The 27,700-nt window shown below is 50.9% G+C and overlaps 1 protein-coding gene across 1 annotated transcript; it reads left to right on the top strand.

The window, feature by feature from the left end:
* LOC142024870 (E3 ubiquitin-protein ligase TRIM7-like) lies at positions 1–27,609 on the top strand. Its single transcript, XM_075017164.1, has 7 exons — positions 1–460; positions 4,981–5,076; positions 11,294–11,524; positions 14,726–14,748; positions 17,375–17,490; positions 23,409–23,444; positions 26,052–27,609. The coding sequence occupies exons 1-7, from the start codon at positions 44–46 to the stop codon at positions 26,564–26,566; spliced, it is 1,434 nt and encodes a 477-aa protein (XP_074873265.1). The 5' UTR covers positions 1–43; the 3' UTR covers positions 26,567–27,609.
* Positions 27,610–27,700: the final 91 nt, after the last annotated feature.

Below are 27,700 nucleotides of genomic sequence, written 5' to 3'. Positions count from 1 at the left end.
TTCATTAAAGTGACATAGGTCCCTGCTCTCGGAGGAAAGAGACATGGCTGCTGTCTTCCTGCCGGCGAACCTCCAAGACGAGGCCACTTGTTCGGTCTGCCTGGAGTTCTTCAAGGACCCTGTCTCCATAGAGTGTGGCCACAACTTCTGCCGAGCCTGCATCACCAAAAGCTGGAGAGACCTGAGGGCCGATTTCCCCTGCCCCCAGTGCCGGGAGATCTTCCAGCAGAAGAACTTCAGACCCAACCGGCAGCTGGCCAACATGTCCGAGATCATCAGCCAGTTTGCCTTGCCGGGGGCCCGGGGAGCTCTGGAGGAAGGGCTCTGCGAGAGGCACAGGGAAGCCTTCAAACTCTTCTGCAAGGACGACCTCCGGGCGATCTGCGTGGTGTGCGACAGGTCCCGGGAGCACCGGCCTCACGTGGTGGTGCCCATCGATGAGGCTGTCCAGGAGTACAAGGTGTCTGTCTGTCTGTCAAGCGCTGGGGCTGTATGTCTGTCCATATCTGTGTTTGGCCGGCCTCCTGCTACCTCTCTGCCACCTACATCGCTCACTGCGTCCAGCTGTCTGTCTGTCTATCCTCTCTCACACAAATCTGTCTATCTATCTATCTATCCTCATACACACAAATCCATCTATCTACCTATCTATCCTCATGTACACAAATCTATCTATCTATCCTCACACATAAATCTATCAATCTATCTATCTATCCTCAGGTACACAAATCCATCTATCTACCTATCTATCCTCATGTACACAAATCTATCTATCTATCCTCACACATAAATCGATCAATCTATCTATCTATCCTCATGTACACAAATCTATCTATCTATCCTCACACATAAATCTATCAATCTATCTATCTATCCTCATGTACACAAATCTATCTATCTACCTATCTATCCTCATGTACACAAATCTATCTATCTATCCTCACACATAAATCGATCAATCTATCTATCTATCCTCAGGTACACAAACCCATCTATCTACCTATCTATCCTCATGTACACAAATCTATCTATCTATCCTCACACATAAATCGATCAATCTATCTATCTATCCTCAGGTACACAAACCCATCTATCTACCTATCTATCCTCATGTACACAAATCTATCTATCTATCCTCACACATAAATCAATCAATCTATCTATCTATCCTCATGTACACAAATCTATCTATCTACCTATCTATCCTCATGTACACAAATCTATCTATCTATCCTCACACATAAATCGATCAATCTATCTATCTATCCTCAGGTACACAAATCTATCTATCTACCTATCTATCCTCATGTACACAAATCTATCTATCTATCCTCACACATAAATCTATCAATCTATCTATCTATCCTCAGGTACCCAAATCTATCTATCCCCACACACCCCATATGTCTGTCTGTCTGCCTGTCCACTTGTCTGTATGTCTGTCCATATCTGTATTTGGCCTGCCTCCCGCTATCTCTCTGCCACCTACAGCGCTCACTGTGTCCAGCTGTCTGTCTGTCTATCCTCATACACACAAATCTATCTATCGATCTATCTATCTATCCTCATGTACACAAATCTATCTATCCCCACACACCTCATATGTCTGTCTGTCTGCCTGTCCACTTGTCCGTATGTCCGTCCATATCTGTATTTGGCCAGTCTCCCCCTTCCCCTCTGCCATTTACGTCTTGCACTGTGTCCATCAGTCTGTCTGCCTGTCCGTCTGTCTCCATACACACAAATCTAGCTAGCTGCACACACCCCATCTATTTGTCTGTCTGTCTGCCTGGCCGTCCCTCTGTCTGTCTCCATACACACAACTCTATCTATCTATCTCAGTGCCTGTCTACTGTGGGTTCGCAGAGGCCTTCTGAAGGCTACATCCGCTCATCTAGATATTTGCCAAGTTTTCCAACAAGCTACCTAAAAAGCACTCGCGAAGTCAATCCCAGCTCCGAGTTGGCACAGGCAATGACTTGTTTCTGCGGCTCTGTATGCTAACTGGGGACCTGCCAGTGCGATATTTATATCCTGATCGATTCGATTTATTGTTAGATGGTAAATATGGGAAAGGCAGCGTTTTTCCCGCCATAGTGTGGCTGTGACGCTTCTGGAGGTTTCGGTCCGATTTTGCAAGCGCGTTGCTCTTAAGTGAGGTCAAAATAGGGGGAACACAGAGCGTGGGGGATGGCCCTGGCGGTAGGCAAGACAAATCAAACTCCTTCAATAGGGACACTCAGCTGAGAAGTCTGCGACCCATTGATCTAAGCCAGCGACCACCCACTGTTCCCAGGTTTTTCACAGAGCTCTCATCTGCAGGGAGCTGGCCAGTCATCCCTGTAAGCCGAGCGCTGGGGCAGCTGCCTAGGACAGACTCAGGCGCTGCCCAGCTGATTAGCAAAGCACCCACAGCCAGCCTCCTGTGCGTCTACTGGTGGTGCCCATCTGTGCCACCCTCTGCGCACCTAACAAAATTTATTCCATGCACAGATAGAAGAAACTAGAGGGAGCATTGGGGCTGGTCCATGATAAGCTCTGAGCCTTCCCCCACTTTGCTCCAGCTCCAATAAAAGACACCGCAAGCCACACAAAATCATTTCCTACACTTACCTTTTTACAGCAGCGCCAACAGCCATTTCTTGGCCCAGGGGCAAGGTGGGAGGGGCCTGGCTCCCTGCCCCTTGAAGGGGAGGAGCAGAGAACAAAAGGGGCAGGGCCTAGAGCAGAAGGGGCGGGGCTTAGGGCAGGCACCCCCCCCATGCTCCCTCCCAGCTGTGCACAGAGTGGCGTCACCGCGTTGTCGTGGTCCTTTGCATCACAGTGGGGGTGGCTGGAGCTTCGGGCCCCTTGGAAACCCTTGGCCCAGAGGAAACCGCCCCTTCTCCTCTCCTCCCTCAGTGGGCCTGTCTTTCCATGTAAGCCAGTGCTGCGTATGCTGCCAGGGCTTAGGTGATTGCAGATGGGGTGGAGGAAATCATAAATGGGACCAGAAATATCCACAAGACAACCTCTCTGCTCCGATGTGCTGCCACAGCTGGGGGTGCCACGTAAAAGTGTACCGAATCGGGGGCCTATTAGAAAATCGAGGGCCTCATTAGAAAGCAAAGGGTTAAATAAGGCAGCGTCTCCTGATCTATTTTGGGGCAGGAAGAAACCCAAGGAGGGAGAAGGTGCCTTGCACATGCTGGGTCTCCTGTGTTTTCTGTTTATGGCACCAGGGGTGATAATGAAAATGGATTTTATGGTGGATAAATGCAGCCACGCAGGGTGTGGGAGAGTTTCCTCTCGTGCGTGTTGGTAGGCAGGGGTATGCGCCTGCGAGTTTTTAACCCAGGGTGCCCTCTAATTTTTTCCAGGCATGGGCGGAATAAATTTTATTACATGCACCAAGGCCTGTGCTGATGTGCACCACCTATAGAAACACACACTGCCGATTGTGGCTGTTATGTTAATCAGCTGGCGCCTGCATCTCTCCTGGGTGACCGCCCAGGTGCTCAGCTTACACTTGGCCAAATAAATCTGTTCATCTTTGAGGCACCACAGAACTCATGTTTTTGCAGACACGCTAACATGGAGACCTATGGGACTCTGATCCTTCTCTGCATCTGCCTGGCTATGTATCTGCCTCTTTTTCATGCGTAAACAAGACTGTTTCATGGGTAGGAACAGCGATGACACCTGGGGGTACCAGGGGCTCACAGGAAAACTCCCCTGGAGTGGAACAGCCCGAGAACAGCATGAGGTTCCTAACTCGGGGTGCTCTGCTCTGGGGAAGGAAAGGGGAGTGCCCGCATGCCTCTTGGAAGCTGTGTAGTTCTTCTGCAGGAAAAACATTTAAATCCTGCTAATGTTTTACAGCTTCATGTCCTGTTTTTGGAGATAGACCACAGTGAGCTTACCAAGTCAGTGGGTAAAGCAAAGAGGATGTTAGGAATTATTAAAAAAGGGATAGAAAATAAGACAAAGAATATTTTACTGCCCCTTTATAAAACTCTGGCACACCCACATCTTGAACACGGCGTACAGCTGTGGGCTCCTCACCTCCACAAAGATATTTTGGTATTTGAAAAGGTTCAGAAAAGGGCAACTGAAATGATGAGGGGTTTGGGACGGGTCCCATATGAGGAGAGGTTAAAGAGACTGGGACTTTTCAGTTTAGAAAAGAGGAGGCTGAGGGGGAATGTGGTGGAGGTCTGTAAAACCATGAGTTGTGTGGAGGGGGTGAATAAAGAAAAGTTATTGACTTGTTCCCAGAATAGAAGACCTAGAGGACACCAAATGAAATTAATGGGTTGCAGGTTTAAAACTAATACAAGAAAGTTCTTCTTCACCCAGCACACAGACAACCTGTGGAACTCCTCGCCAGAGGAGGCCGTGAAGGTCAGGACTATAACAGAGTTCAAAGAAGAGCGAGATCAATTCATGGGCGTTAGGTCCATAAAAGGCTGTTAGCCGGGGGTAGGAATGGTGTCCCTGGCCTCTGTTTGTCAGAGGCTGGAGATGGATGGCAGGAGACAAGTGGCTTGATCATTGTCTTCAGTCCACCCCCTCTGGGGCACCTGCACTGGACACTGTTGGCAGACGGGATGCTGGGCTAGATGGACCTTTGGCCTGACCCAGTAATGGCCGTTCTTATGTTCTTAATAAGTGGGCAGGGGTGGGGCACAGGAGAAGCACGGACAGGAAGGGGCGGGGCATAGAAGGAGCAAGGACAGGAAGGGGAGGGGCCTGATCAGAGCAGGGGTAGCAAAATGCACAGCATGGGTCAGGCGTGGATCATGGGTGGGGAGGGAGCGGGGCAGAGGCAGGTGGCTGGTGCCCCCCTGAAATCTCTGCATTCGTCACCTCGGTGGATGAATGTATTTGTGGGAGCAGCCAGGAGTTTCTTCCGTGTGTGTGGGGGAAACAGACTGCAACCCCCCAAGACCTCAACACCAGCAAATAACATTCAACAAAAATATTTCCCCGTCTTCCTAGGAACAAGTTGAGCGCCGCTTGGATTTCCTGAAGAAAGAAAGACAAGAGCTGCTGGAGTTTAAATCACAGGACGATCAGAAAAGCCAAGAGCTATTGGTGCGTGCCCGTTATTAAGGACAGGGTAGCGGTGAGTTAGGGGCCTATTCCTGACACTTATGTCTGCCGGCGTTCCCTGTAAGCTGAGCTGTTGGGCGGCCTCCCAGGAGAGAGTCCGATGCCGACCAGGTGATTAGCAGGATGCTCCCAGCTGGCGGCATGAGTTTCTACTGGTGTTGAACACCCGCACGTGCGTGGAATAAAATTTATTCCGCACCGGGGTGGAAAAAAATTTAGCGGGAACTTGAATTAAACGTGATTCTTTCTGGTGTGCAACACTCCATTACAGGGACAGAGCAAGGGTGGGGAAGAGGCAGGAGAAGGCAGAGCAGGGGCTGAGAGAGGCGGGCTGTAAGACAGAGCAGGGGCTGTCCTGGTCCTTCCTCCAGCTGGGTCATCTACCCAGCACCCCCTCCATCATCACTCACCATTTCCTCCGAGCCCCGGCGCTGCTTTTATTCCAAATTAAGCCCTGACCAAGCCCGTGCAGTGTTTACTCCAAAGGTTAATTACCTGGCTGAAAACAGGCCCCCTTCATTTCTAGTGAGTGTGCAAGAGGTTTGATTTTCAGGGGCTGTGTGCGCAGGGCTTTCTGGAATCCTGGCCTCTTTGTGGGATCTCAAAAATGAACCCCCCCCCATCCCCAAATCATCAATAGCAGCAGCAGCAACAGATTTCCCCAGTGCAGAAATAACATATTCCTTGTCTGCTCAAAGAGCAACGCAGCTACCTAGCGAGCCAGGCCGCAGGCTATTTAAGTCGACCGTGCCTTGAGAGCTGGCTCTGACCTCCCTCTGCCCAGACCGCCAGCTGTTGTCTCTATCAAGGGGAAGGAGAGCTGTTGATAACTTGAGACTGGCCTCTCTTGGGGACCGAGCAAACACAGAGCGGTTGAACCTGGGTCACTTCGGTGAGAGCTGCACACATTGGCGACTCGATCCTGGTCAGAACTGGCTGAGCCTGGTGTGTCCAGAGCTGAGACGTCCACCCATGCAGTCGTGAGGTTGCTGCAAGCCAGGCTGCCTGTGGATTAACAAAGGACTAGCTCATGCTCCAAGCCCCCATCTAAACGGTAAAGTTCTGCATCGTCATTTATTTACCAATGCAGCTGCACTACAGAGTTGTTTCGAAATGGTTCGAAACAGGTGCTTCAAAAGATCTTATCTCAAAATCGCACTGCGGTGCGAAAAAGGCCTTGCAAAATAGCACTTAGCTATCTCGAAACAGTGCGTCCACACCTGGAGCTTGTTTCCAGGGAGAGCCATTGGATGCTATTATGGCTTATTTCGAAAGTGCGCTGTTCCCTGTGGCTGTGTCTACACTTGCATTCCTCTTTTGGAAGAGGAATGCAAATGAGGGGAATCGAAAATGCAAACGAGGCAATGATCTTGTGCTTCATTTGCATAATCCTTTTTCGGAGGAGATTCTTTGGAAAGAAGGAAAGCAGTGTGGACGGGGCCCTTTCGAAAAGAACCGAGGGAAATTGAAAATGCAAATGAGCCACTGATCTCATGCTTCATTTGCATAATCTCTTTTCAGAGGAGATTCTTTGGACAGAAAGAAAGCAGTGTGGACGGGGCTCTTTCGAAAATAAACCTCACCTTTGAAAGAACACTTTTTTCCTGTTTTGTTTCAGGAAGAAGGGTGCTGTCGAAAACGGGGCTTATTTTCAAAAGAGCCCCGTCGACACGGCTTTTTTGCTCTCCAAAGAATCTTTTCCGAAACGTGATGATGCAGATGAAACGCGAGATATGTAAATCAGGGCCTTGTTTGCATTTTCGATTTCCCTCATTTGCATTCCTCTTTCGAAAGAGGTACGCAAACGGAGGCACAGCCAGTGTTTCGAATTTATTTCGAAACAGCCGGTGGGCAGCGTACGGGCCAGCAAAGTTATTTTGCAATAGCCGCCGTTATTTCAGAATAACTGGGCTGCGCAGAGGTAGCCTTAGCGACTGGAAAAAGCATCGCCGGCGCTCGGACGGTAAGGAGAGGTCAGATTTCGGCCCTCTGCCTCGAAAGGGCGGCTGACTCCTGCCGTAATCAGTTTCATACTAGCTGCAGCCACCAGAGCAGCAGGAGGAGCTGTTGGGGTGCCTGGGCCCACCACCGCCGGAGCCACCAGGATCCTCCCACCAGAGGTGGGGCATGGATGCAAATGTCACCTTCCCGCCTATGCACTCTGCCCCTGGTGGGAGGCAGGTCCAGGGGCCGCTCTGACAGGTCCTCCAGCCCCGGCGGCTGGCGGGCAGGCCGTTATTTCCAAAGTCCGCTCTGTCGGGGGCTGGTGGGGTGAGGGTTTACTGAGCGGCATTAGAGCCAGACATTTCACTCCTCAGCCTGCGCTGCCATCTCTTGCCTCTGTTACTGTTCCTATGAGCCCTTGTCATAGGCCAGCACTGCTGTGCTTCCTCCCTGCCTATCAAGCGGTACCGGCGTGGTTGAAATGCAGACATACCCTTCAAATGCAGCTTGGCCGTGAGCCGGGACAGCCACAGGGCAAGCAGGGGAGAGGCTGCCCAGCAGCCTTCTGCCATTCATTGGCTAATAGCCTGGAATGGCAAAGGCACCAGCCAATCGGGTAAAGCAACACCCCTGAGTGACTTTTCAGTGCTATTCCCAGCTGCCTTCCAGCCAAGACCCCTGGCTAGTTTGCACGCGGAGCTCAGCTCAAATATAGCGCAGGATCACAGAACCCTAGGGCTGGAAGGGACCTCAGGAGGTCATCAAGTCCAGCCCCCTGCCCAAAGCAGGATCCACCCCAACTAAATCATCCCAGCCAGGGCTTGGTCAAGCCGGGACTTAAAAACCTCCAGGGATGGAGATTTCACCACCTCTCTAGGTAACACATTCCAGTGCTTCACCACCCTCCTGGGGAAGAGCTTTTCCTAATATCCAACCTACACCTTCTCCTGGTGTGAGGACTTCTGGTGGCTCTGGCGGTGGTGGGCCCAGGGACTCCAACAGCTCCTCCTGCTGCTCTGGTGGCTGCAGCTAGTATGAAACTGATTACGGCGGGAGTCAGCCATCCTTCCGAGGCGGAGGGCCGAAATTTGACCTCTCCTTACCGTCCGAGTGCCGGCGATGCTTTTTCCAGTCGCCAAAGCTACCTCTGCGCAGCCCAGTTATTCTGAAATAACGGCGGCTATTGCAAAATAACTTTGCTGGCCCGTACGCTGCCCACCGGCTGTTTCGAAATAAATTCAAAACACTGGCTGTGCCTCCATTTGCATACCTCTTTCGAAAGAGGAATGCAAATGAGGGAAATCGAAAATGCAAACGAGGCCCTGATTTACATATCTCGCTCCTTGTTTTGCCATCCATCACCACTGAGAACAGCCTCTCTCCCTCCTCTTTAAAGCCCCCCTGCAGGAAGGTGAAGGCTGCTATCAAATCACCCCTCACTCTTCTGCAAACTAAATAATTCCAAATCAGCTACTCCTCATAGGTCGTGTGCTCCACCCCCTATTCATTTTGGTTGCCGTCCCCGGTCCTGCTCCAAATGCATCCACTTTCTTTCAGTGCTGGGGGGCCCAGAACTGGGCACAATACCCCAGATTTGGCCTCACCAGTGCAGAGTGAAAAAATTTAACCAGTGTGCCTCTGTTTGACCTAATCTCCCAGTCCAGATTAGCACTCTAAGAGCAATTAAGGAGACTCCAGGGGGATTTGAATCCACAGCCTCCAGAGGATTTCTTTTAGGCTGCTCTATAGCAGTCTAATATGCTACCCATTAAAGCACAGAGCCCGTAATTTGATGCTTTCAGGATGTGACCCCATAACCTTTGAATCACTGCCTCAGGCTTCGTAGCCCAACAGTGTGCATTGGTGGGTCTGGCCAAGAATGATTTTAATCTATTGATTGGTGGGTTATGGGCCCAGCACCAGCAGTGCCCCTCTACTCATGTCTATGTTGTCCAAAAGGATTTGAGTGCCCCGGGCCATTCAGCTAAATGGGAGCTTATTGTGCCCCGAAAACAGCGAGACTCATGATAAAATCATGAGAACTGGTGACACTGGTGATTTACGCTTCCAAATTCCGATGACATTTCACCCCCGCCAAAGGCCAGGTTGGCAGATGGTTAGATAACTGTCCCAGCGATTATTTTTGTGGCGTGTGAACAGGGACATGTAACCATGCCGGTCTAACCAGCTTGCCTGGTCTTTCTCCTGGCTTTCCGTGTAACTGGAGATCCCTGAGCACATTGTTCTACAGAAGTACCTCTCAACCTTTCCGGTCACACTTCAATGAGACAAACAATTCCACGGCACGCCCCCTTTTTTTCAGCTGAATCAATTGCTCGTCGGGGTCACGTTGACTTGCAATGACTGTGGTTATGGTTTGCGACATAGGAGTTCAGACAACAAGCTAAATAAGGATGAAACGCATTAATGTTTCAAAGCCACCACAGAATACATGGTCTTAGGCTTGGCCTACTCTAGGTGGGTAAGTCAATTGCAGGCATGAAATTCTAGTTATGGCAATTGCATAGCTAGAATCGACTTATCTGCAATCGACTTACATGGCTGTCCTCGCTAAGGAAGGTCGACGGGAGTGTATCTCCGGTCGACCTCCCTTACTCCTTGCAAGAGTGAGGAGTAGAGGAGGTCAAGTGCCAACCCCAATAGGTCGACTTTGCGCATCTTCACCAGGCATGCAAAATCAAACCCTGAAAGATCGATCCCTTTGCCAGCTAATAAATGGACACAGAGCAGACATCAAGAAACTCAATACACATAAGCCGGTCAGTGAACGCTTCAGTGGAGTGGGCCATTCTGTTAAAGACCTGAGAATTTGTGTCCTGGAACAAAAAGAATTTAACAACAGATTAGAGCGAGAGATTTGTGAGTTAGAGGTCATATTCAAATTCGACACATTAATACGTGGTATGAACAGAGACATCAATTCCCTCACGCATTACAAGGACTGCTTCCCTTCGTTTGATGCTCGTAATTATTTCAGACAGAACAATGAACAACTCCGCACCCCTCACCCTCTTCCTTCAATCCTATTTGATTTGTCAGTTTTTATTGATTTTTTTTTTTGGTCCTCTGTACTTATATATGTCAGTCTGTATTGGAAAGGAAATTGATCTGCTGAAGTGGGTCTGTCCCATGAATGCTCATCGCTGAATAAATCCTTTCATTAGTCTTTAAAGTGCTACATTTCTGCTGCTTTGCTTTGCCTAAAGCGAAGTCAGGTATCAGATTACAGCTCAGTTCCTTTCTTTGGTTCCAAACTATCTCCTAAGAAAAGGGGAAAGCTTTGGGTTACCCCACAAGGGGGTATCCAAGTGTGTCTTCCTGAGTTTTAAGGGGGGCTTTTCACTTGATTACCCCCCCAAGATCAGGGAATCTGTAACCTTGGGAAGCTTTTTTAAGCAGGGCTATAGAGGCAAGGGATTTTTAAGGTATTGCAAGCCCCTCCTTACTGCACTAGGGCTACGTCTACATGTGAATGCTACATCGAAATAGCTTATTTCGATGTAGCGACATCAAAATAAGCTATATCGATGAATAACGTCTACACGTCGTCCAGGGCTGGTGCCGTCGACGTTCAGCGTCGACGTTGGGCAGCACTACATCGAAGTAGACGCTGCAGGGGAGCGTCTACACACCAAAGCGGCCCACATAGAAATAAGGGTGCCAGGAACAGCTGCAGACAGGGTCACAGGGCGGACTCAACAGCAAGCCGCTCCCTTAAAGGGCCCCTCCCAGACACAGTTGCACTAAACAGCACAAGATCCACAGAGCCGACAACTGGTTGCAGACCCTGTGCCTGCAGCATAGATCCCCAGCTGCCGCAGAAGCAGCCAGAAGCCCTGGGCTAAGGGCTGCTGCACACGGTGACCATAGAGCCCCACAGGGGCTGGAGAGAGAGCGTCTCTCAACCCCTCAGCTGATGGCCGCCATGGAGGACCCAGCAATTTCAATGTTGCGGGACGTGGATCGTCTACACGGTCCCTACTTCGACGTTCAACGTCGAAGTAGGGCGCTATTCCCATCTCCTCATGAGGATAGTGACTTCGACGTCTCGCCACCTTATGTCGATTTCAACTTCGAAATAGCGCCCGACGCGTGTAGCCGCGACGGGCGCTATTTCGAAGTTGGCGCCGCTACTTTGAAGTAGCCGACACGTGTAGACGCGGCTTAGGAGTGTCAGATTGGGGACCAGCCCTGACAGATCTGCCTTCTCCCTTGTATCTTATTTGCACTGAAGAAAACAATAGAGCTGGAGCGGCAGCTGCTTATCTCCGAATTCGAAGGACTGCGCCAGTTTCTGCACGACCAGGAGCAGCTCCTCTTGGGACAGCTGGAGAAGATGGAGAAGGGCATCGCCAGGCGGCAGAACGAGAACCTCGCCGAGCTCTCCAAGGGGATTTCACTCCTCAACCAACTGATAACGGACCTGAAAGAGAAAATCCAGCAGCCGGTGCTTGAGTTCCTCAAGGTAAGGCTGGCGGGTGTGGACTCTTGGGAGTGGAGAGAGAAGGGCTCTACCAATTGGTTTGGTAACCCACACACCTAGGTATGGGTCAGTCTCCCCTGTAGTGACCCCATGTCCACTTACACAGAGAGAACGAATAGCTGCCGAGCAAAGGGTCAGCAACCCCCAGCCTGGGGGCCCAAGGGTGGCACGCCCACCAATTTTCGGTGGCATGTAAGGTGGGACCTTACCTGGCCATCCTCACTGAAGGAGATAGACAGGAGAAACACCCCTGCCGACCTGCCTTTCTCCTCATGAGCAGGACTGGCAGGGTTGATGGTCGATCCCTCCCTGGTAAGTGTAGGGCTACGTCTACACGTGCACACTACGTCGAAATAGCTTATTTCGATGTAGCGACGAAATAACGTCTACACGTCCTCCAGGGCTGGCAACGTCGACGTTCAACTTCGACGTTGGGCAGTACCACATCGAAATAGACGCTGCGAGGGTACGTCTACACGCCAAAGTAGCACACATCGAAATAAGGGTGCCAGGCACAGCTGCAGACAGGGTCACAGGGCGGACTCAACAGCAAGCCGCTCCCTTAAAGGGCCCCTCCCAGACACAGTTGCACTAAACAACACAAGATCCACAGAGCCGACAACTGGTTGCAGACCCTGTGCATGCAGCATAGATCCCCAGCTGCCGCAGCAGCAGCCAGAAGCCCTGGGCTAAGGGCTGCTGCCCACGGTGACCATAGAGCCCCGCAGGGGCTGGAGAGAGAGCGTGTCTCAACCCCTCAGCTGATGGCCGCCATGGCGGACCCCGCTATTTCGATGTTGTGGGACGCAGATCGTCTACACGTGCCCTACTTCGACGTTCAACGTCGAAGCAGGGCGCTATTCCCGTCCCCTCATGAGGACAGTGACTTCGACGTCTCGCCGCCTAACGTCGATTTCAACTTCGAAATAGCGCCCAACACGTGTAGCCGTGACGGGCGCTATTTCGAAGTTGGCGCCGCTACTCCGAAGTAGCGTGCACGTGTAGACGCGGCCGAGATGTCCCCGGGGTGGGAGTGGGAAGCTGGGGGGTCATGCGGGAGTGGAAGTCCTACCAGCAAAAAGAAAGTCAGCCCCTGAGTGTACAGCCTTGGGGTAGGTCTCCACAGCGCAGTTATTTCGGAATAACTAGCCTAACGTCGACACAAGGGGTGTGCAAATTGGGGGGGTAGGCATTCTTCAGCATCTGCTTTCTCCTGTGTGGCTGCTGCGTCGCCAAGGGAACACCCACCCCCGCCGCTGGGCCAATCAGAGTGCGCAGAGGCCCTGACACAGGTGGTGACTTCCCACCTTGATGAGGTACCCTCCTGGGGTCCTCCAACCCCCCCCACCCCGAGCATCCCTCCCCCTGGAGCCTCCCAGCCCCCTTTCCCTAACTCTCCCACCCTCCCACCCCTTCCTGCGGTCTCCCCACAGGTTGCGGGGATGGGGGGGCGGCTAATTGCAGGGCTGGAAAGGAGGGTGTGACCCAGAAAGTTTGCTCACCCCGGTCTACACATTGCAATTGCTGTTTCGAAATGGGTGAACATCCTGGCCACTTCTACACCGCCCCCTCCCTTCCGGAAGGGGCGTGGAAATGAGCAAAGGGGAATATTCAAATGAGATGCAGATTTAAATCTCTCACACCTCATTTGCATAGTTCTGCGAGATTTCGCTTCTGGAAGAGGCCCTCCTGGAAGCTACAGAGCTGGGGAGACGGGGACCCTTCCACTTCCGAAAGCCCCTTTGTTTATCTCATTTGAATATTCCCCTTTGCTCATTACCATGCCCCTTCTGGAAGGGAGGGGCTGTGCAGAAGCGGCCCATGTTGGAGGATCAGCTCGGGTGACCGTCGGGGGGACAGACCGGTGTTTGTTTTGCCAAAGGGGCTAATTGCTCTGTATTTTCAGGCCGCTGCCCCACCAGCTTCCCCCCAGCTCCCCCGCTGCGTTACAGCTGCCCCCAACTTTTCCCGGTTGGGGGACCCCGGAGCTGAGTGGCAGGACAGTGGCCCCCCAGCTGGTGGAAGCTGGGAGCTCCGCTGGGAGGGTGGCAGTCCCCACAGGGCAGCCGCCTCCTGAGTCCCAGACGGGTGACCCTCTCTCCCGTTTTGGCTGGGATGGCATCCTTCCCCTTGTCCCGTATTTAGGGAGGGGGGAGCTGATCCCCCAAGGAACAGAGCCTATTTTGGAAAAAGCCCTAATGGATCACGTGGCCCTGTTTCAAAATCGGCTTGGTTGTGTGTAGACGCCGAGAGCTACTTCAAAATGCATTTTTCGGCCTGGCACATGAGCACATGGGCTACGTCTATGCTGGCCCCTTTTTTGGAAAGGGGCATGGTAATGAGGGAGGTCTGAATATGCTAATGAGGCACTGCCATGAATATGCAGGACCTCATTAGTATAATGGCAGCCACGGCTATATCAAGAGTGCTATTTTCGAATCATGGGACACCCATGTAGCTGGGGGCCTTTCGAAAGGACCCCCCATCTTCAGAAGCCCCTTATTCCCATTTGGGTTGAGGAATGAGGGGCCTTCGGAAACTGGCCCATCCTTTTGGAAGGCCCCCACCTACAAGGGCAGCCTATGATTTGAAAGCTGCACTTTTGAATTGGTGGGGGCTGCCATTGTACTAATAAGGCCCTGCATATTCACGGCAGCACCTCATTAGGATCTGCTCGCCTCCCTCACCACCGTGCCCCTTTCACAGGCAACAGGCTGGTGTAGATGTAGCCCTGGAAGGAGCACCTGTCTCAGGGAACTGGAAGGGACTTTCTGAGGTCCTCAAGTTCAGGCCGTATCCCTCTCAGCAAGGCTTAGCAGCAGCCCTGCCCGATGTTCTTGTTTTTAACCTACTTGACCCAGAAACTTCAAGGGTCCCCTGCAGGCTGGAGCTCACAACCTTGGGGTTTAGCTGGCCAGTGCTCAAACCTCCGAGCTATCCCTCCCGAACACGGCATCCAGAATAGCTTATTTTGAAATAAGGCCACCGTATAGCCAAACCCTAGGTCTTGGCCGCAGCTGGGCACTGAACCATGGACTTGCAGAGTTTTAACCTCTCCCCACGCCCCCAGTTTGATGCTCATATGTAGGTGGGAATGAAGGTGTAGGTGAGAATGATGAACACACCTGGCTCTATGAGTGTGATGAATTCAAGGGTCTGTCTCTTTCTCTTTCCCCCTTCTAGGATGTGACAAGCCTCTTGAGCAGGTACGGAGCTGCACTGTTACCATCTCCCCCGCGCGCTACTGGAAGGTCGGCCTTAGCCCTGCAGAGAGGAGAAGGGACTTTTGGAGATGGGGAGACAGAAAGAGAGTCAACTGCTCCACACAAACCCAGGGCTCCTTCCAGCTTCTCCAGGGGGAAATGGAGCCAGATTTTTCTTTTTTAATCTATTTGCCCCAGATCCCTAAATGGCCCCCCTCAAGGGCTGAGCTCTCAGTCCTGGGTTCAGTACCCTGAACGGTCCCTCCCTGCCAAGAATATTTGGAGATATACATCTCTCAGAACCAGAAGGGACCTCAGGAGGTCATCAAGTCCAGTCCAGTCTCCTGCCCTCATGGCAAAGCCCAGCACCATACGCTGACAGATTTTCAAACTTCTAGGGCTTCTCCAGGATTTGGACCTAGCACCTCTCACAACCCAAGTGAGAGGCATAGCCCCAGACCAACAAACCCCTCTCTCAGATCTCCTTTACCTATCTGAAACAAGAAGTCCTGGGGCATCTTATAGACTAACAAATATTTTGGAGCATTAGCTTTCGTGGGCAAAGACCCACTTCATCAGATGCATGAATGGGGGGAAGGTTTCAGAGGGGTATTTAAAGAGTGGGGTCACAGTAAGAGGGAGGGCCAGAGCTGACAAGGTCTACCCCTCACTCATGCATCTGATGCAGCGGGTCTTTGCCCAAGAAAGCTGATGCTCCAAAATATCTGTTAGTCTATAAGGTGCCACAAGACTTCTTGTTGTTTTTGAAGATACAGAGAACTCAGCGACCTTTCTGATGCTTTTCCTGCCTGAGGGAACGCAGCCAAGCAGCAGGCTGACAGCTGTGTTGACTGGAGTCCTGCTCTGATTCATCCAAACAAAAAGCGGTCAAGTAGCACTTTAAAGACTAGCAAAATGGTTTATTAGGTGAGCTTTCGTGGGACAGACCCACTGCTTCAGACCTTCTTCTTCTTCAGTTGGTCTGAAGAAGTGGGTCTGTCCCACGAAAGCTCACCTAATAAACCATTTTGCTAGTCTTTAAAGTGCTACTTGACTGCTTTTTGTTTTGATAGTGTATAGACTAGCACGGCTTCCTCTCTATTACTATTCTGATTTATCCATGTGACATGAAATTCACCCTTTTTGTACCCCATGAGCGTAGGCGGTGAGTTATATGGGCTCAAGGTGCCCAGGCACCATGAATATTCAAGTCTGGAGGCTCAGCTCCAGCAAGGTCCAAGAAGGACCACTGCAGAAAGAGATCTAGGGGTCAGAGTGGACCACAAGTTAAGTATGAGTTAACAGTGCAATGCTGTGGCAGAAAAAGCAAATATGATTCTGGGCTGCATTAACAGGAGCGTTGTGAGCACGACACGAGAAGTCGTTCTTCCGCTCTACTCTGCGCTGGTTAGGCCTCAATTCGAGTATTGTGTCCAGTTCTGGGCGCCACATTTCCAGCAAGATGTGGAGAAATTGGAGAAGGTCCAGAGAAGAGCAAAAAAATGCTGAAAGTTCTAGAGAACATGAGCGATGAGGGAAGACTGAAAGAACTGGGCTTGTTTAGTTTACAAAAGAGAAGACTTACAGGGGACATGATAGCGATTTTCAAGTACCTCAAAGAGGGTTCCAAGGAGGAGGGAGGAAAATTGTTCTCCTTGGCTGCTGAGGATAGAACAAGGAGCAATGGGCTTAAACTGCAGCAAAGGAGGTTTAGGTTGGACATTAGGAAAAAGTTCCTAATTGTCAGGGTGGTCAAACACTGGAATAAATTGCCTGGGGAGGTTGTGGAATCTCCATCACTGGAGAAATTTACGAGCAGGTGAGATAGACACCTATCGGGGATGGTCTAGAAGTGAAGCCCAGGATCTGGTCCAGGAACGAAATATAGCGACACCACTTCAAAATAGTGAATTAATTAAAAAATACTTAAACACCCCAGCTCGGTAACTGCATGGCACTGAAATTTCAGACAGAGTTATTACACAAAATAAGAAGGCTAGTTCTATAGAAATCAAAGGGTACAATGTGAAAAGTGAGATCCCTGTAAGCTGTATGGAAACTTTTCAGACCCCACATTAGTGTCTCGCCTTAAATGCATGCGCCAAAGTGAAAAATCAACAACAACAACAACAGGAAAGGAACAAAAAAGTGCTATTGTGACTTCACACCCCTTTACACAGCTGCTGTAGCAGCACACTGTGTGTCCCAGGTGATTCTAAGGCTCTGTCTCCACTACTAAAATAACTTCAAAGTTGCTCACAAAGTTGCCTCGAAAGGCCCCCCCGTTACGTGGGCGGTGTGCATTGCGAAAGCGGCACTTTCGAATCGTACGCGGCTGCCGTTATGCTAACGAGGCGCTGCATATTCATGGCAGCACCTCGTTAGCAGCTGCCGAAATCCCTCATTACCACGCCCCTTCCGAAAGGCCGGGGCTAGCGCCGACGTGGCCGTGTAGATTCTCTGCTGGCTACTTCGAAGTAGCACCAAACTTCCAAGTCGGTTCCTAGTGGAGACACCCCAAAGCTTTGGCGGTCGGGGGGGGGGGGTGTTTCCTCTCCATCCCCATGCGCTGGCGAAGCTCTAGGGAGCATCATCTCACCAGAGAACAATTTCCATTTCCTTTCCTCAGAAGCAATAATCTCAAGTTCCCGAGGCCGGCGTCCGTCTCGTCGGACATGAAAAGCTCCATCAGCAATTTCTCCCTCAAGACTGTCGGCCTCAAGTCGGCCTTGAAGAAATTCAAAGGTGAGTGGAAGCAAAACGGCGCGTTTCGTAGGTGCGCGGCCTTCAGCGAGGGAAGGTGCGACGTTTTCTATGCACGTTAGTGTGTGATGGGGTTCAGGGGTCCCCCAGGCTGTGGCCCCCCGGCCGCAGGTAGGAGTGACTCTCAGTCAGCAGGAGAACAGCGGGTTTATTAGCCCACAGGACACAGCCTCGTACAGAGGAGCCAGTCCGATCCATGTTGGGGAGAGGAGGCCCCAGGGGGCCCCCCTGGAGCCAAGGCCTTGCCCCCTCCTTTGTCTCTCTCTCTCCCAGCCCAGACTCACTGCTTCCCAACTCCCAGTTCCAATTCAAACCCATCAGGCTTCACATCTGCAGTCCAGAGGTGTCACCTGGGCGCCTCGGCTACCCTCAGCAGGGTACCCCACACCCTCTGTGAACCACCCACGTACACACACGTATCCCCCACTCCATCCCATAGCGCTAAAGAGGTCCCTGCTTAGTTCATGTCCCCGCCCCCCGGGGAAAGGTTCCTTGCTGGCTTCTTGCTTGGCCTTCCCATCAACAGATCATTGCGGCAACCAGGAAGAGCCATTCAATGGTGCGAAGAGGTTTCAAAAGCAGGAGAAATGAATGAAACTCAGAACAACGGGCCTTTGGCTGAAGCGCAGAATAATAGCCCTGCGGGGAGCACGAGAGGTCACCAGATCCAGTTCCCCGCCCTCATGGCAGGACCAAACACCATCTAGGTCAGGGTTTCCCAGCCTATGGGTCGGGACCCAAACATGGGTGGCGATTACGTTTCCAAAGGCTCGCCGGCTGGGCTGGGCGGCTCCACAGGTGGCTATTAAGAAGCCATTTAAAGTGGGTCTGTCCCACGAACGCTCATCACCTAATCCGTTACTTTGTCAGTCTTTAAAGCGCTCCTGGACTGCTTGTTTGTTTTGGTGGGATACGGACGAGCGGGGCTAGCTCTCTGCCGCGCCCCTGAAGTGGTTCTCAACTTCTTAATTAGATGAACAGCCGCCAGGCAGTGAAGCCGATCAATTAAATTGAGAACCACGTCAGCTGCAGGGGAGAGACCTGCCTAGCTGGGGAGCAGCACCCAACTCAGATAACGTGGGGGTCTGAGTCCAAGGCTGGGAAGGAGGGAGGGCAGAGCTGATCAGCTCCCTGGCTTCCAGCCTCTGCAGGAGATGGGGTTCTCACAGACCCCAGCCGGGTTCGCGCAGCTGGTGCTGCCGTCCGGGGCTCTGTGCCCCAGCTGGCTTCCAGCCACGGGGGTCCCTGTGCCTCCCCTAGCCCCCTCCAGCCTGTGAGTGACTCCAGCCCCTGAGTGAGATGCCCCTGGCCCCCTGCAGCCCTTGAGTAACTCCTAGCCCGAGTGTGACTTTCCGAGCCCCTTCCTGCCCCGAGTGACTCCCAGGCCCTGAGTGTAACTCCCCAAGCCCCTGAGTGTGGGGTTTAAGCTGGGGGGAGCAGTTTGGGGGTGAGTGTCTTTCCTCCACAACTCTGATTAACCACAGTGAATGTAGTGCTATGATTTTATTAATATATTTCCCCTTTTCTATGAAATAACTGTTATGAATCTATAAACACGAGGGGGCACGAGTTTATATTCTTGCCTCAGGCATAAAATTAGCTAGTTACGGCTCAGCTCTTCCCGCTTTCCTCCCCGTTTTTGAATAGCCGGTTTTGAAGTCTTCCTGCATCGGCAAAGTGGGTCCCTGTGTGGAAAAGGTTGGGAACCACTGATCTAGATCACGGGTGAGCAAACTTTTTATGCCGGGCCCCACTTTTCATCTGCCCCACACCCTCAACCTGTCTAAAGTCATCCAGACCTACGGAAATTTCGCTTATGTTCACACGAAAACAAAAAAACCCCTTTCGGCGAGTGTGAGAAAATCAGTCTGTAGAATGTAAACGCTGAAAGAATTGGGCTTGTTTAGTTTGGAAAAGAGAAGATCGAGGGGGGACGTGATAGCGGTTTTCAGGTATCTAAAAGGGAGTCATAAGGAGGAGGGAGAAAACTTGTTCTTCTTGGCCTCTGAGGATAGAACAAGAGGCAACGGGCTTAAACTGCAGCAAGGGAGGTTTAGGTTGGACATTCGGAAAAAGTTCCTAACTGTCAGGGTGGTCAAACAGTGGAATAAATTGCCTGGGGAGGTTGTGGAATCTCCATCGCTGGAGATATTTAAGAACAGGTTAGATAGATGTCTGTCAGGGATGGTTTAGACAGTACTTGGTCCTGCCATTGGGGCAGGGGCTTGGACTCGATGGCCTCTCGAGGTCCCTTCCAGTCCTAGTGTTCTATGATTCTATCCGTCTATAAACGTGGGGATTATACTGACCTAAAAACAGTTGAATTGTAACCGAGAGGTGGCCGTGTTAGTCTGTGCGCCAACAAAACAAAGCAGCAGAAATATAGCACTTTAAAGGTGAACAAAATGATTTATTGGCTGATGAGCTTTCATGGGGCAGACCCACTTCTTCAGATCACTTTCATTTCCAGTACAGACTGACATTCTTTTGATGCTCGTAATTATCTCAGACAGGACCGTTAACCTCCCCCACCTCCCACCTGCTTCCTCCAGTCCGATTTGACTTGTCAGTTTTTATAGCACTTTTTTTTCTTTTTCGGTCCTCTGTTCTTATAAATATCCATCTGCATGAGATTGACCTGAAGAAGTGGGTGTGTCCCCCGAAAGCTCATCACCGAATAAATCACTTTGTTAGTCTTTAAAGTGTTACGTCTCTGCTGCTTTGTTTCGCTAAAAACAATTAGGTCAACATATTTAATAAGAGGGATGAACCTGAGACCCAGCAGCCAGTCGTGCTGAGCTCCGCTTAGGGAATTTAAGCCCCCTTGCAAGGGGGCTCACCCCCCACTTTCCGCCCCACTGATTAGATCATCCCTGTTAAATATTTGTCTAACCTGCTCTGAACTATCTCCAGAGATGGAGATTCCATAACCTCCCCAGGCAATTCATTCCAGCGTTTAACCCCCTTGACAGTGAAAAAGTTTTTCCTAGGCTACGTCTACACGTGCAGCCAACATCGAAATAGCTTATTTCGATGTTGCGACATCGAAATAGTCTATTTCGATGAATAACGTCTACACGTCCTCCAGGGCCGGCAACGTCGATGTTCAACTTCGACGTTGCTCAGCCCAACATCGAAATAGGCACAGCGAGGGAGCGTCTACACGTCAAAGTAGCACACATCGAAATAGGGATGCCAGGCACAGCTGCAGACAGGGTCACAGGGCGGACTCAACAGCCAGCCGCTCCCTTAAAGGGCCCCTCCCAGACACAGTTGCACTAAACAACACAAGATACACAGAGCTGACAACTGGTTGCAGACCCTGTGCCTGCAGCATAGATCCCCAGCTGCCACAGAAGCAGCCAGAAGCCCTGGGCTAAGGGCTGCTGCCCACGGTGACCATAGAGCCCCGCAGGGGCTGGAGAGAGAGCATCTCTCAACCCCCCAGCTGATGGCTGCCATGGAGGACCCAGCAATTTCGACGTTGCGGGACGTGGATCGTCTACACGGTCCCTACTTCGACGTTGAACGTCGAAGTAGGGCGCTATTCCTATCTCCTCATGAGGTTAGCGACTTCGACGTCTCGCCGCCTAACGTCGAATTAACTTCGAAATAGCGCCCGACGTGTGTAGACGCGACGGGCGCTATTTCGAAGTTGGTGCCGCTACTTCGAAGTAGCGTGCACGTGTAGACGCAGCTCTAATGTCCAGCCTTGTAACACCCTTTTAGGTACTTGGCAGCAGTTATCATGGCCCCCTCTCTTATCTCACACTGAAAAGGAAACAGAGGCTTTTTGAACGAGGGACCTGTGGGAGTTAAACCTAGCGCATAGCCACGAAACCAGAGACAGCCAGGCGGAGCCTTGAATGAAAAGGGCAAATGCTGCAAGAGCAAGCGGAAGACACACCCCATCGCGCTGACATTTGGGGTGTATCTTCCTCAGTGCTTTTGATTTTAATTTTTTATTTTTTGCTAATTAAGAAAAGGAGGAGCCGGTGCTCCCTGCCCCACAGCCAGTCTCACCGATGGGGCTGCCCAGGGGCCAGTGCTCAGTACCGGCCCAAGAAAAGCGCTGGTCTGCGCTAGGCAGAAGATCGGCCCGCTGGGGGGTTCCGTCTTCTGGAGTTTGAGTTCATGCCCCTAGCGGGGACGTGCGACATTGATTGGTCAGGGCCCCACAGTCGACTTCTGTGCTCCTCCATTCTCGCGAGGATTCAGGGAGGTGAGGAAGGCCAGATAGGACGATTGTAGTTAAGTCGATTCCGGCTACGCAAAGACGGTAGCTAGAAGTGTGTCTCTGCAATCGACTTTAAGGTCTACGGTAGACCCGGGCGAAGCGTTTCCTATGCTGACAACTGAGCTAGCCAGGGGGGGTCTGAAAATGCCAGGAGACTGGCACCCTTGACCCTACTAACACTGGTGACGCTTGAGGGGGGGCCATGTGCCCTCCCAAAATGCCACAGGTGGGGGTGACCAGGGGCCAGAGTCTTGGGGGGAGGGCTGGGCCACTGGGGGGTGGAGTTACATTGCTCCACTTCCCCCCCCACCACCCCCAATGAGTCGAGAGAGCAGAGTTTGGCCCCCAGCTTTGGGTGCCAGACCTCACTGGGGTGGGTGGGGCTTGTGGGGAGAGGCGGGGCAGTGGTGAGGAAGAGGTGGGCCAGGGCGGAGCAGGGGCGGGAAGAGGGAGGGGCAGGTCTGGGGGCAGATGGGGTATTGACCCAGTTCTCCCCCCACTGGTGTGGGGAGGAGTGAAATGACAGGGGATGTCATATCTGGTGACTCCTGTGCCCTTCCTCACCAGCTGCCGATCAAACGCCCTCCACCTACACAGCCGCATGCAAATGGGACGGCTTCTCCCACCGACTTAGCTACCACCTCTCGCGGACGCGGACTAGGAGAACTCCCTGCCACGGAGCATCCATACAGCAGCGTTCTAAGCGCGGACCTGCCGTCGCACTGTCTACACTAGGGTCGGGGGGGTCAGCAACCAAAATAGCAAGAAGAGCCATTTTTTCCCAATTTGGTAAAAAAACTCAATACTTCACGAGCCGCAGTGCATGTGAACATGAGACGGTCCTGAATAAATAATGTCCAACCAGGTTTTTTGTAACCCTGATTTTCATAGCAGTGCCCACACACTGATTTATAATGTGAGACATGTTTATTGCAGGATGGTAAGAAACTTTTTACATATTCTGTTTCCTCCCGTTTTACAGGGGGTGGGTTTGTACTGCTGGCTTCCCGGCTCTCACTCCCAAACCCACTTTAATTACACCAGTTTTACTTCGCCTTTCATTTCAATTTTCTTTCTCAAAAATGCGTGGTGCCCTTCCCAGCAGGATTGCTGCCAGCTTCGTTTTCCTTTTCGAAATCAAGACTTTATTGGCACCATCATCAAAACACAGCTAAAGTGTCACATCCCACAATGCACTGCACATGTTAATAAGCGGAGTCATCCCACATTTTGAGATCGTGTATCATTTGCTATTTAGCAATGAGTTGCTCGTTGTTGGGCTTCGAGACGTTCGCTGTTTATCGAAAATAACCAGGAGGGTTGGTTTGTTTTTTAACACTTTGCAATTATAACATCAGGAGCCACAAAAAAATCATTAAAGAGCCACATGTGGCTCCGGAGCCGCAGGTTGCAGACCCCCTGGGTTAGGTCACTGTAACGACTTTGGCTTGGAAGGGTAAAGAATTTCCACACCCTCTCGGGGATGTAGCCATGCTGAAGAAAGATGCGGCGTTGGGCCCTTAGTGCTCTTGCTTGAGGATAAGCTGCTCGGTTGCGTTACTGGAAATTTATCCCCAGCTGCAGACCTGCTGAAGTGGTGATAGTCTTCTAAATACAAGGTTCCTGACTGATAACTCACTTCCTGACTTTCTTTCCCTTTCAGAGACTCTGCAGGATGAGCTGGGCAAAGGCGAAAGAGGTAAAAGGACCACAGGCTTTAATCTGGGGTGTAATTTGCCAAGGGTTTTGGTGGAAGGGAAAGGCCCCTTCTGATCTCTTCTCTCCCGATCATTTCCACATGCCGGGGGCTTTGGCCTGGCCTGCACAGGGAGGTTGACCCAGATGCGTCATTCAGGGGCATGAAAAGTTCGCCCCCTTGAACGACACAGTTAAGCCAACCAAAGTCCCCATAGGATCTTAGGCTCCTAGGGCTGGAAGGGAGCTCAGGAGGTCATCGAGTCCAGCCCCCTGCCCAAAGCAGGACCAACCCCAAGTAAATCATCCCATCCAGGACCTTGTCAAGCCAGGAGTTAAAAACCTCTAGGAGTGAACATTCCACCACCTCTCTGGGCAACACATTCCAGGGCTTCACTACCCTCCTGGGGAAATAGATTTTCCTAATATCCAACCTACACCTCCCCCTCTGTAACTTCGGACCATTGCTCCTTGTTCTGCCGTCCGTCACCACTGAGAACAGCCTCTCTCCAGCCTCTTTACAGCCCCACTTCAGGAAGTTGAAGGCTGCTGTTAAATCACCCCTCAGTCTTCTCTTCTGCAAACTAAATAAGCCCAGATCTCTCAGCCTCTCCTCATAGGTCACGTGCTCCAGCCCCTTAATCATTTTCATTGCCTTCTGCTGAACCCGCTCCAATGCGTCCACATCCTTTCTATACTGGGCTAGGTCAATAGAAGAATCCTAGAATCCGAGGGCTTGAAGGGATCTCAGGAGGTCATGGAGTAGTGGGAGTTTGAACTCACAACCCTGAGATTAAGATGCCTGCATATGGCCACAATGCACCAGACACTTGAGCCCACTCTTAGGTGGGTGGGGAGATCAATTACCTCCATGGCTGGGGACCCAACCTACTAGCTTAGATATTGTCTACCCTAGAGGGCAGTGAGTTTATATCAACACAGCAGTGTTATTCCAAAATAAGAAATTTCAAAATCGCCACTTTGAAAGAGAGCGCTATTCACCCTGCAATGAGGTTTGCCGATTTTAGAATAACTCCCCCACCGTTTCGAAACAGCGTGTGCCTAGCATAGACGAAAGTCGTGATTTCAGAATAACTTTGCTGTGTAGACGTAGCCTAACGGGGAACAGGCCACAGGGTGGAGTACTGGATGGTTCCCTGTTTTGTTCACTCCTTCTGGGGCATCTGGCATTGGCCACTGTTGGAAGACAGGATCCTGGGCTGCCTGATCTTTGATTAATTAGACTTATGTTGTTTTGTTCGATCCATGTTCATAGAATCATAGAACACTAGGACTGGAAGGGACCTTGAGAGGTCATCGAGTCCAGCCCTCTGCCCTCATGGCAGGACCAAGTACTGTCTAGACAATCCCTGACAGACATCTGTCTAACCTGGTCTTAAATCTCTCCAGAGATGGAGATTCCACAACCTCCCCAGACAATTTATTCCAGTGTTTGACCACCCTGACAGTTAGGAACGTTTTCCTAATGTCCAACCTAAACCTCCCTTGCTGCAGTTTAAGCCTGTTGCCTCTTGTTCTATCCTCAGAGGCCAAGAAGAACCAGTTTTCTCCTTCCTCCTTATGACTCCCTTTTAGATACCTGAAACCGCTATCATGTCCCTCCTCAATCTTCTTTTTTCCAAACAAAACAAGCCCAATTCTTTCAGCCTTTCTTCCTAGGTCCTGTTCTCTAGTCTTTTGATCATTCTTGTTGCTCTTTTCTGGACCCTTTCCAATTTCTCTACATCTTTTTTGAAAACCAGTGCCCAGAACTGGACACAATACTCCAACGGAGGCCTAACCAGCGCAGAGTAGAACGGAAGAATGACTTCTTGTTTTCTTGATATTCACATTTCCTTTTCCCCTTATTTGCATGTGCTCTCCTTGTTAATAGTGAAGTGGCTTTTCTTCTACAGGCTACTATATCACTTATCTCAACTCAAATACATATACATCATTTTTTTGCCATGGGCCTTTTGTGACTGTCTAGCCCATTAGTTGTGTCTGTTCTACCTGGTTATTTAGTCTGGTTTTAAAGGGTTATTTGGGGTTTTTCTAAGTAGCGCCGTATCTGCTAAGCTTGAGGGTTGTCTTGGAAACTTCTAGGCCCTTGGTTTTCACACACTGACAAGTATCAGAGAGGTGGCCATGTTAGTCTGTATCTTGGAGAACAACAAGAAGTCCTGTGGCACCTTATAGACTAACAGATATCTTGGGGCATAAGTTTTTGTCAGCAAAGACCTGCTTCATCAGAGGTCTCTGAAAAAGCGGGTCCTTGCCCACAAAAGCTGATGCTCCAAAATATCTGTTAGTCTATAAGGTGCCACAGGACTTCGTGTTGTGACACACTGGTGTGCCATGAGAATTGTCCAAGTGTGTGGTGACATTTTGTCAATTTCCCATGTCACCCTGGCTCTTTGCATACACATCCTTTCTATACTGGGGGCCCCAGAGCTGGGTGCCATAACTCTAGATGGGGCCTCGCCAGCGCAGCACTAATGAAATCCAGCTTCTGGTGCAGATGTGAAATTGCTACGCATGTTCATGAAGTTAGCTTCCTTTCCTGCTTTGCATAATTCGACGCTGCTGTGGGTTGTATTATCATCCACAGAGGACCTGACTCTGGATCCAGATACGGCCAACCAGCTGCTCATCCTCTCCACTGACCTCAAGAGTGTGAGGATGGGGTGTCGGAAACAAGATCTACCCGACAACCCCAAGCGATTCGACACCAACTCCCGGGTGCTGGCGCTGGAAGGATTCAAGTCCGGAAGACACTACTGGGAGGTGGAAGTGGGGACCTCCGATGGCTGGGCTTTTGGGGTGGCCAGAGAGTCAGTGAGGAGGAAAGGCCTGACTCAGTTTTCCCCCGAGGAGGGCATCTGGGCAGTGCAGCAGAACGGTGGGCGGTACTGGGCTGTCACCTCCCCTCAACGCACCCCACTATGCATTGGGGAACGGCTCAGTAAGGTCCGGGTGTACCTAGACTGCGAAGGCGAGGAGGTGTCCTTCTACAACGTGGAGAACATGCAGCATCTCTTCACCTTTCACGTTGCCTTTAGTGAGAGGGTGTTCCCCCTCTTTTCCGTCTGCTCCACCCTCACCTACATCAAACTCTGCTCCTGAAACTTGCAAAGTAATTCGCTGATCGCTTGCCCGGGTGCCCCTCCCAGAAGAAACCCCGACGATAAGCATGGCATTGAGGCACTAGCTAGGTAGCTCGCTAGCCAGCATCGGCAGCTGCTTGTGTTTTCACAATCAGGTCGCCCAGCCCTGACCCAAACAAGTCACGTGGCAGTCAAAACAATCACAGCTGGGCTATGCTCGTCAAACCCACACACCTAGGTGTGATTGACTAGCCCACGCAGTGGCACCTGGGCCAGGCACGAGCAAACTTTTTATGTTGGGCCCCACTTTTTCTCCCTGCAAGTTGCCCCCCGCAACCTGCCCGCCAACGGGCCTAATGTCATCCAAGCCAACGGAAAATTCAGTTATGTTCATACGGGGAAAAAAGCCCTTTTGGCACGTGTAAGAAAATAAGTCTGTAGCAGCAGTTCCTAAACTTTTCGAGACAGGGTCCCAGGTTGACAATTCAGGAAGAGGATGTGGTTGAGTATACATGCAAAACCAATGCGATTTATAAGATTCAGTGTTTAAATTGTCCCAAGCATTATGTTGGACAAATGGGAAGAAAGCTAATCACTCGCACACACAAACATCAATTGGCTGTAAAACGGCATGACCCCTTATCGTTAATCTCATTGCATGAAGAGAACGCCGGCCACAAGTTTGATTTTAATAATGTGAAAGTAATAGGACATGCTGGATCTAGGCAGGGAAGAGAATTCTTAGAAGCACAGTTCTCTGGAAATGAGGCAATTAACCGGCACATTGATCTGGATCCGGTGTTTGAACCTCTGAGATCAAAGAATAATAGAAGAACAGTTAATGAGAGTGTGATTAGGTGCAATCGGTTTTAAATTGAAGACCCGAGTAACCCGTTAAGAACTAATTCCTGATAGGGTCTATGTGAAAGGACCATATAAAGAACAGCTTGGAAGCCCTATCACTAGGCACTGCTGATGTTACTCCGTTCAGTAATGAAACGTCTGCGATTTAAGTTGTTAAGCTTGGAGAACATTTTAAATATTAAATGGAACTTCCTGGGCTACCTGTTTTCACTTTTATTTTAATTCAGGAAGACTTTGTGACCCAAGGCAATTCAAACCTGGTGGGGGAAGAGGATCTCCCCTGGGAAAA

The sequence above is a fragment of the Carettochelys insculpta genome, chromosome 22, assembly GCF_033958435.1.
Source record: "Carettochelys insculpta isolate YL-2023 chromosome 22, ASM3395843v1, whole genome shotgun sequence".
Classification (NCBI taxonomy): Eukaryota; Metazoa; Chordata; order Testudines; family Carettochelyidae; genus Carettochelys; species Carettochelys insculpta.
Note: the sequence above shows the minus strand (reverse complement) of the source record. Positions and strands in the feature narration are given on the sequence as shown.